Source organism: Nicotiana attenuata, unplaced genomic scaffold (assembly GCF_001879085.1).
Source record: "Nicotiana attenuata strain UT unplaced genomic scaffold, NIATTr2, whole genome shotgun sequence".
NCBI lineage: Eukaryota > Viridiplantae > Streptophyta > Magnoliopsida > Solanales > Solanaceae > Nicotiana > Nicotiana attenuata.
This window is the reverse complement of record NW_017671482.1, coordinates 241,708-251,132: the sequence shown is the minus strand read 5'-3', so window position 1 is coordinate 251,132 and position 9,425 is coordinate 241,708. Positions and strand designations below refer to the sequence as shown.

At 34.3% G+C, this 9,425-nt stretch overlaps 1 protein-coding gene across 1 annotated transcript; it reads right to left on the bottom strand.

The window, feature by feature from the left end:
* Positions 1 to 584: 584 nt before the first annotated feature.
* On the bottom strand, positions 585 to 5,331 carry LOC109208563 (BTB/POZ domain-containing protein NPY2-like). Its single transcript, XM_019371692.1, has 4 exons — positions 5,038 to 5,331; positions 3,897 to 3,966; positions 2,140 to 3,297; positions 585 to 1,423 (listed from the first exon to the last, which is right to left on the bottom strand). The coding sequence occupies exons 1-4, from the start codon at positions 5,097 to 5,099 to the stop codon at positions 869 to 871; spliced, it is 1,845 nt and encodes a 614-aa protein (XP_019227237.1). The 5' UTR covers positions 5,100 to 5,331; the 3' UTR covers positions 585 to 868.
* Between the last annotated feature and the right edge of the window lie 4,094 nt (positions 5,332 to 9,425).

Sequence of the window (9,425 nt, the reverse complement as noted above, 5' to 3'; positions counted from 1 at the left end):
AAAAAGAAAGTTTTTTTATAGATGTGCTTTTGTGACTCAAGTATAATTATCATTGTTTTTGCATGTTTATATTAGGAAAAGGAGACTCTAACGACAAAATAATAATTGATATGTATGTAAAATTCATATATTTATTGTTCATTAGTGTGTTATTTTTTAACTAATACATTTATTCCTAATATAATTTAGTCTAAAATGATTAAATTAGTAACAAAATAAATAGAGGAAATAAACAAAAACTTGGAAAGAAGCAATTTTTCTCACTACATTCCGTGAACAGTAAAGCCTCCTACAAGAAATGGTACAAATTAAATAAGTTATATTAGTAGTTCAAATAGGATATAATATACAAAACCTAACTGATTTTGAAATCATAAATATTTGGAAAATAATTAAATGCATATTTCTAAATACGAGGTAAAAAATTCAAATGACTATTTTGTCTAGTGCAAAAATATATTTTAAGGATAAAAAAGCGAATGACATTTCGCTAAAAGCATTATTGATTTAATATAGTATATATAGATTATTGGCACAAGTTATGTACTTTCCTTCAAAACAGGACGTTACCATGAGAACAAGGCTAGGACAAACTCAATGACCATGCTTTAAAGAGTCATCTCATTGTCGCATGGATAGCTAGTTTTGAACGACTGAATATATATACGTCAAAGTTCTGTTTCTCTTTTGGCCCATAGAGGCATTTCCTCCACTAGACTTTGTGTAACTATATCCGTCATTTTTGCAAGAGATTTCAGAGTAATTAAGATGACTAGTTTTGACATGCTAAGGTCAAAACCCCAAAAGAATCCTGAGAAAAGAAAAGACCCAACCAAGACTAGTGACTACATGCATTTTCTAGTTAGGACTAAGAAACTGAATGTCTTCCTTTTCTTGAAGGTGTGTACTTTGCTTCTTCTAAGCTGGCAGAACCAAGACTCTCTGATGAATCCGACCCACTATTTTCCCCTTGCCCGCCTTTACTTGACCAGATTCTGGAAAAAATTCTCTTCGATGAAAGTAAGCCTTTCATTCTAATAGTGGCAGCACGTTTGGTATTACCATTAACTTTGTCAATTAGTCCTCCATTTTGCAACTTTAAGGCTGCCAGCTCTTCTTTCAATGCCCTCAGTTCTTCAGCAGAGGCTGTAACCTCCGAGTCTTCTGTATTTGTTGTCGCTGATCTTGAGCTCTCATATGAAACACCAGCAGTAAGGTCCCTAATAGCTTTGGGCAGATCCGGGGTGCTGCAACCCGATGATGCATTGGCTCTGACTTGCTCAAAAAAGAGAACTTGTACGACAACGCGTGACGGAAGTCTCTCATTTTGCACGGCATGTGTACATGCATCAACAGAGAGCTTCTTGCAGTCCATCAGCCCGCAAATTCTCTTTCTGTCACTCTTGCTGATCCCAGGGTGCTCCTGCAACATCACAAGGAGACCGACAAGCATATTCATTAGTTGCGAGTAGGAACTTTTTAAACTACGCATTTCCTTTTTTAGCAGTAGTTGTGGCAAGTGTTCTTTACTAGAGATGACTTAAAACACTGAATACCCAACAAAGCACCAACATTGCAGATAGAAATGTAGCCCCCATGTCTGAGAAATACTACATTTTCATATAATTTATTCAAAACTAGACCGAGTTTTTGATTTCTAGTTCCAGACAAAACTGAAAAGAAGAAGTCAAGAAGATTAGTTTTAATAAAGGGCTTTCCTAGTAGCTAAATCGACCTCAGATTTTCCAGGAAAAGTTCACTTGTAAGCATAAATCAAGTTTCTGCTACCACTGTATGTGAGATGGGAAATGCTAGACTATTGCACGACAAATCACACCCTGGAAATATTACTTCAGTGGTGTTAGTGTCATCAAATGCAAAGTTTTTCTTTAACTAAAGAAAACAAAAAAATAAGTTTAACAACATGATCGTTACAGGTTTTTTTTTCTTTTTTTTGGGTCCAAACGATCTTAAGATATGTTTACCAGATGCCATCTATTATCACTAGCACTTGCCTAAGTATGAGATGCAGAAATTTTGCCTACCTGTGGTTCACAAAACATGTAAGGGTAGAAGGGGAAGAATGCATTCTTTTTGTAATTGAACAAGTTTGATAGAGATGTTTCAACAGATTCTCACCTTGAGGTACATATCAATTGCGCGATAAAGGCTGTCATGACGAGGGCGGGGGAAATTTTTTACCATCTCTGCCAGACCAACAAATGTTGACAAAGGGAGATTAGGATCCTTGGCAATTTCTGTAAGGTATCCATCTACTAGCTTCGCCACCATGAGCTTTGAAGCTTCTGAGTCAAGCCCTGGCTTTCTGACCTCTGGAATTTCATCATTACCATCTTCCAACTCAGTTGTAGAATCTTCATCACGTATCACAAAACCTTCTAGTATTTTGTGGATGACATGGACATCATACATTGTCGCTTCCCCATCTGTAGCTCGAATCAAAAGATCATCGACAGAAGCCTCCTCCAGTTGCTGCCCTATTCTTTTTACTAGTTCCACCTTTACCATATCTCCAGAATCCACTGAAACGGATGCTTTTAGCAATCTCAACAAGAAACTACAAGAGACGCTACCTTTTTCAGCAGGTAATAACCTTACAATTGTATCCAATATAGAGCGTGATCTGGAGACATCTCCCTTGCTAAAGCCTGGCAACCTTCTCGAAGCATAAGCTTGAATAGCTTCTCCAATCACTTCCGAGGAAACAATCCCTTTATTCTTTATGTTGACAATAACCCGTTTATAAAGATCTATTTCAAGCTCACATAAGTCATCAACCCACCAATCATTTGGCACCACACGGCTTCTAATTCCATTCAAATTTCCATTTTCCTCGGGTATCTTTGTCCGGTTATAGGTGTAAGACCAATCAACCTTGCGAACATCAATACACGTCTTGGATGCTATAGCATCAATACAGTGGCTGATCAACTTCACTTCCTCACACATATGTAACCGAGATGACTTAGTGGTCTGAAGAAGTATTATTGAATCTTTCCAGCTTCGGAAGATGCTTGAGTGAAGGAAAACATCTACCTTGTAAATAAGGTTTCCTTTCTCAACAGTCTCATGCATTTCAAGATACTCTGCAGCACACCTTGCTGCTATGACATTATAAGCATTCAGTGTAACGGTCATACCGTAACAAAACTTGGCACATATTTCAAAGGCACTAGGCCCTCCAGGGATGTCATGGATATAAACTTCATCACCATTTCCTTCACTAGTGCTCGCTACCAGCTTTTGCAAACAAGCACTCTTGGACATAAGAGGAAACTGCAGTTTTCACCAATTACGAGTTATCAGAAAATGAATATGGGCATTCCAACAAGCAGTTTAAAAATAGGCATTTCCCTTGTTTGAGAAGCTTAGTTGCTTGATAGTTTTTTCCATAATTAAATTTACTAACACCTACACTGCAGTGACTGTAAAAATGCAATGGTGATACTTAACAGTTCTATAAGTACCACAAAGTTGAGCTGAGCTGACTTCACAATAGATGGGGCAATATTTTGAGCCATTAGCAGCACCAGATCATTGAGAGCTGCTCAGCTCCTATGCTGCTGCTTGTTTGACTTAATGAAAGAATTATCCACGCTAGGAAGCAACTAGCACTAATGCAGATATTATCAATCTGAAGCATGCCTAGGAACAGATCTAAATACTCTGTATGCTTTAGAAGGAAAGAATCGATTTAACTCCCTTCAGGCAGGGGTTCTAGTGCCATTTCATGTAGTACTACCGCCCCCTTTGCTAATCAAACAAATACAAAGGTATTCTCAGTTATTTCATTTCTCAAGAACCAGCAGGCAGAGCATCTGAATAAAATCTTGAGCAGAGGAAGATCACATATATTAATTGTCAGATAGGTTTACCTTATGCAGATAAAACTTCACATCTCCTATATTAACAACTATGTCAGAAGCCAACTCTGAAGCAACATATCTGCATTAAAGGAAATGTTAATGCTGAAAACTCGTTTAAACACTATGAGTTATGAATACAGGTAGATAGCTAGACTTCACAGATAAGACTTAAACATACTGAGAATAGACATAAAAACTGCGGTAAATGCCGGTATTCTTGGTTCCTGCAAGTTGAATTTCAGTAATTTAAAGAGAATGAAATCCATTTCATTTCAAGGAGGTGACGAGCTTTGTTCTCCACACTGTCCTTCTAAGTAAGCTGAACGAAATGGCATCATTCTTCTCTTTAAAAAAACTGTGTAGCATATTTTCTTTTCTTCAGTGTTCGAGATAGGTGGCATCTGACCTTTAAGTTAGAACTACTTGACCTTATTAGCCATCATTTTGACAAAGGTTCAAGATTAATCAGAGGACCAAGACGTTATATGACTGTTGACGTCGTTATTTTCAATTTCCAATACCAGATGAATTAAAAAGATAAGAGCCTCATAAGATTTAATAGTATAATCTCTCCCAACTATCAAACCTTTTAATTTCCCGCTTACACCTCATAACCTCCCTGGTAATCATACTACTCCCCACTATATGATAGTAATGCTTATACTGATATACAAAACTTGCTATACATAAGAAAACAACACTAGAATGACTAATATAAAGAAATTCCTCAGGAACTACATAGTAAGCGCTGAAATTCCAATCAGTTGATGAGCATTGTACTTGAGAGAACATATGAAGCACCTGATCCAGTATCCCTAGAGCAAGGTGAAATGCTTTCAAATGCAATAGCCAATAGAAAAGATAAAGATAAGCCTGAAGATTATACTATGCTTCAAATCTCTAATTTATTAAATGACCAAGCTCTAAAAAGGTATGTCATATGTATAAAAAAACAAAAAGACAGTTATGCAATTGGAAGTGGAGAAGTGAACAAAAGTAAATAAATTTCCCCTCATTTGGTTTTCTGGTTTTGTTAGGGCGTACAACATTAGAGTTCAATGTGTAGAAATCCCTACAAACCCTTCAATGCCAAAAGGGGATAACATTAGACAAATAAGCCAAAACAATTGCAGTGAATCTCAAGTCTGACCTCATATTTTTCCCATCTGATTGAAAGCTATCAGGTTTGGATCCAAGTTTCATGAACTTCATTTTCCTAGCAACTCAACTGATTATTGTACTACCGTTGTGTTCATAACCTGAGATTTGCAAGAGTTATCTCAGGGAGAGAGAGAGAAGAAGAAGAAGAAATGGTGAAGTGCAGTTGTTGTTTAATTTAAAAGAAATGGGAAGAGAGGTGCAGTAGAAGAGATTGTTTCCTTGGTTGGCGGCAAAGGCCACAGACCCCGGGGGGCACCCAAGGAGACATTACCAACAGAGTTTCCACACTTAATTATTCTCAAAAACCAGACATACACATGCATCAACTCTCACTCCACCCCCCACTCTTTTACTTTTTTCTCATTTGCAATTTTCCTTATTCTCATTAGCGTTTGGGCATACAAGTTACGGAAAATGGTCGGATATATCTCTGTACTATTAAAAATTATTTACATATGTCTTTCGTTATATTAAAATTTACCCCTAATGTTAGCAAAGTAATCAATAATACTCTTATTTCTAACGGTGCTCCACCATGACAATCCAAATCCTACATGGTCTAACATTTGCGTGAGGTGAATGCCAGAATGGTTGTTATTTGCTTAAGATTTGATTTTTAATGTCCGCCTCGCCTCATCCAAATGTTAGACCATGTAGGATTTGGATTGCCATGGTGGAGCATCGTTACAAATAAGGGTATTTTTTATTACTTTGCTAACGGGAGAGGTAAATTTAGACCGATAGTAAAATGAAGAATATATTTGGATAATTTTTAACAGTACAAGAGTATATGTGGCCCTTTTCCCTAAAAATTACTTATATAATTTTTGAAAAAAGTAACTTTTAGAATTAAGTTGAAAATTTAAAATTATGTTTGAATGCATTTTATTTGAAAATAATATTGCAGTAGTATAAGGGGAAATGAATTTATACTTGAAAAGGTGATAAAAGAAGTTTCAAATATTCAGTCGAATTTATAACCAAACAATATTTTGAAGATAAGTATAGAAGAATAGGAAGGAAAGAAAAAAAGAACAAACGAGTGTTAATTCTGCTCTTTTCCAATATAAGCTATATTGTAAAAGCTCAATGGATCTTTAAAGAGCTCCAGACTTTCTTGCACCATAAAGAAAGCAAATCTAAATTAAAAAATGTCTACCACCAAATGTTGTAATACGGAGGTAAGTACCTTAACTAAAGGTCTGGATTCGAGCTTTGAAAATGAAATTGCCTATAATAGGTCGGCCCCAAAGTGAATAGTGGTCACTGGTATGAAAAATTTAAACAATGTAAAACGCTCAAATTTGGATTATTTTTTCGAAGTAATGGAAAAAACCATCTTGGTATCAGTTGAAGGAGCCCCCAAATTGAAAAGGTAGGCAGCAAGTATCTATCTCTATAGTTTTATTATATTGCAGTTAAAAAAATCTTTTAAAAAAGAAAAAGATTTAATGAGAAGATGATAGAAATAAATAAAGTAACTTGTTAGTATTATTCAATTGGAAAATGAAAGATCTGCTAGCAGAGCAGAATCTCAGAGAACAGAAATCTAGCCAGTTAAAAATTACTATATATATATATATATGAAGAAGAGTAAAAAAACTCATGATGCTCAAAGGGTATCCAATGTAACTCAAAAGATGCACTCATCGATCATCTTTAGCTTGCATTTGAAGACTAATTAATATGTGTGACAAGTATGATTATCCCATTCAACAAAAACAGCTAAATTTGTAAAACTATTTCAGACAAGAAACAAACAATGATAACTATGACCCTTAGACACACCCGAAAAACAATTATGTGTAACTTATTTAAAGTTTAAGTTCTATGCACGGTGTATAAAGTATTTACAAATTAAAAATTATTTATAAATAATTACAAATAAATATGTAATTGCTAATTTTACAAAAATATTAACTAACTTGTTATTACAAGTTAAACATATACTGATAGTATAACATAACCTAAATCCGAACATAATGAGTGTATATCTTTATTTTTACAAATAGGAGAAAATAAAGCATAAAATTAATTTTAAAATTATTTTCTTAGATTCAAATTGCAAATAGACATGTTCAACCATTTCCTTGAAGCTGTGCCATTGTATATATATGAATGGTCTATTGGACCTTAACTTACAAATTAAAGCCAGTATCATTTGAGCTATAATCATTCAACTTAATGTCCAAAAACTTATAGCAGTAAGATTTAAAGGAATAATATCAAGACCCACGTGCATATAAGTAGGGGCGGAGCCGGCATACATGTTACGAGTTCGGCCGAACCCAGTAACTTTGGTCCAAACCTTGCATTTGTCTTTAAAAAATTCATTGGATATGTACAAATTCTTAATTTAGAACCTGATAACTTAAAAGAACTAGAGTACCGAACCCCGTAACTTCAAATTCTAGCTCCGCCCGTGCATATAAGTCTGCAAGGAAATAACAAGACCATACAAATCAACAAAGTAGAGATGGAAGTCATTGTTTACTTTTCTTCTTTTAACAGATATATATAAATTATATATTGATTATATATAGTTATAACACATATTATATATATATATATATAGGGAAGCCCTAAAGGAAAAGCAGAAATTTGTTCTTTCATATTGCTCATCTTTCCTTCCTTTAATAAGTTTCTATTGTTGTTGATTCTGATTTTTCAGGGAAAATATTCTCTTTTCATTTCAGTACTATAAAATGGAGTAGTGATTCAAATTAAAGTGCGGTGATTATCTGGTAACTCCAAGATGAAATTGACAGTTTGACACCATTACTTTTGGGTCGTAATTACAAGTCCATAACCGCTACTTTATACCATAAAATTAAAAAGCCTTGTCCGTCGATTGAATTTTACTTTTCTTCTTAAACTCATTACTTGTTTGGTACTCCATATTATAAGGTTTTACCATACATGAAATCACATTCATATATGCTGTAATGATAGCTTTACATTAGTAGTGTAATTTTTATGTGTCTTGTTTTTCAGATTATTAGTTATCTCGACTGATTATATATGAACAATACTTACTTATAAGGATCTTTTAAACAACTAATATTAAAGAAGTTTACTATATCAATATGTAAAAGTTAAACTCTATAAAATATTATGCAAAGGATATATATTTGTATGTCTCTCCACGTTTTAAGCCCCAAGTTATCTCTTAAGCCTATTTGCATGTAAAAGGATCTTAATATCTACGACTCATGACTTGATGCTGGCTGTTCCACTAAAATTACAGGTTAGCTAGAAAGTGTATGCAAAAATGTGAACGTTAAGTAAACACTTTTGCTTCGCAATGATCTGACATGTTAAGAGGAACATTGAATAACAGGGGGACATTTAGTGATTACTACTACGTAACTATATATATATGTCAAAACTTATTAATTATTCTATTCTTTTGACCGCAAAATAGTCAAAATTAGCTTCAAATATTTATTCAGATTATTCTCTTGATGGAATATATAGTCTTTTGTGATAAAGAAGGGGCGGGCCAGTTGTAATCAAGTTTGACACCCACATGCATTTGCTCTTTTTTTTTTTTTTTTTTTTTTTGCATGGAATCCCTAATTTTGAGGAGAATACTCTTTCTCCACCTCCAAAAGAAAGGAAATAATGATATTCCAAAAAAGAAAGTACATTAGAGGGGACACCAGATAAGAGGGATTCTCTCTGCCTAAATTCAAGATTCCGCTGCTAGCTAGCTACACAAATGATAAAATATCATTTCCTTGAGTGATCGAGATGATTGGTTTTAATATTTATGACTCGTTATACATATTATTTTATTTATATGGCTTTTATCGCAAGAGACGCATCATATCAGTAAATAAAACACGTGAGTCCTTTTTACTGTCATTTTCCTCTATTCAAGTTATAATTGGCCATAGAGGATCGATTTTTCTTGCCATGGGCTGATTCTCGACTTGATCGAACTATTTACATTGTGGTACAAACTTTTCTTTTTAATGGAGTATATGCTTATAAATACTATGTTTTTCTTATGACTACAAATTAATAATAAATTCACTGATACTTGTTAATTACTGACTTAAAATACTAAATCTGTAAATACTAGCAATATAGTAAAGCAATGAAGGGAATGAATTATCTGTCTTAGTCACGAAGTCACGGATGGACAATGCAATTAATTGATAAGACGAATCCCAAGTCAGGATTTAATAGTTCTCATGTTTACAACTCACTAACGGTACTAAGAGCTAAAAAGAAAATAAGACGAAGTACAATATCACTTAATGGACGACCACATGCTCATACTCATTTACAGTTAGTTCTACGTCACTGCAAACATAACAAGATTCTGATTCTAGCATAACCATAAATGCCATTTGGGGACAATCATCACAT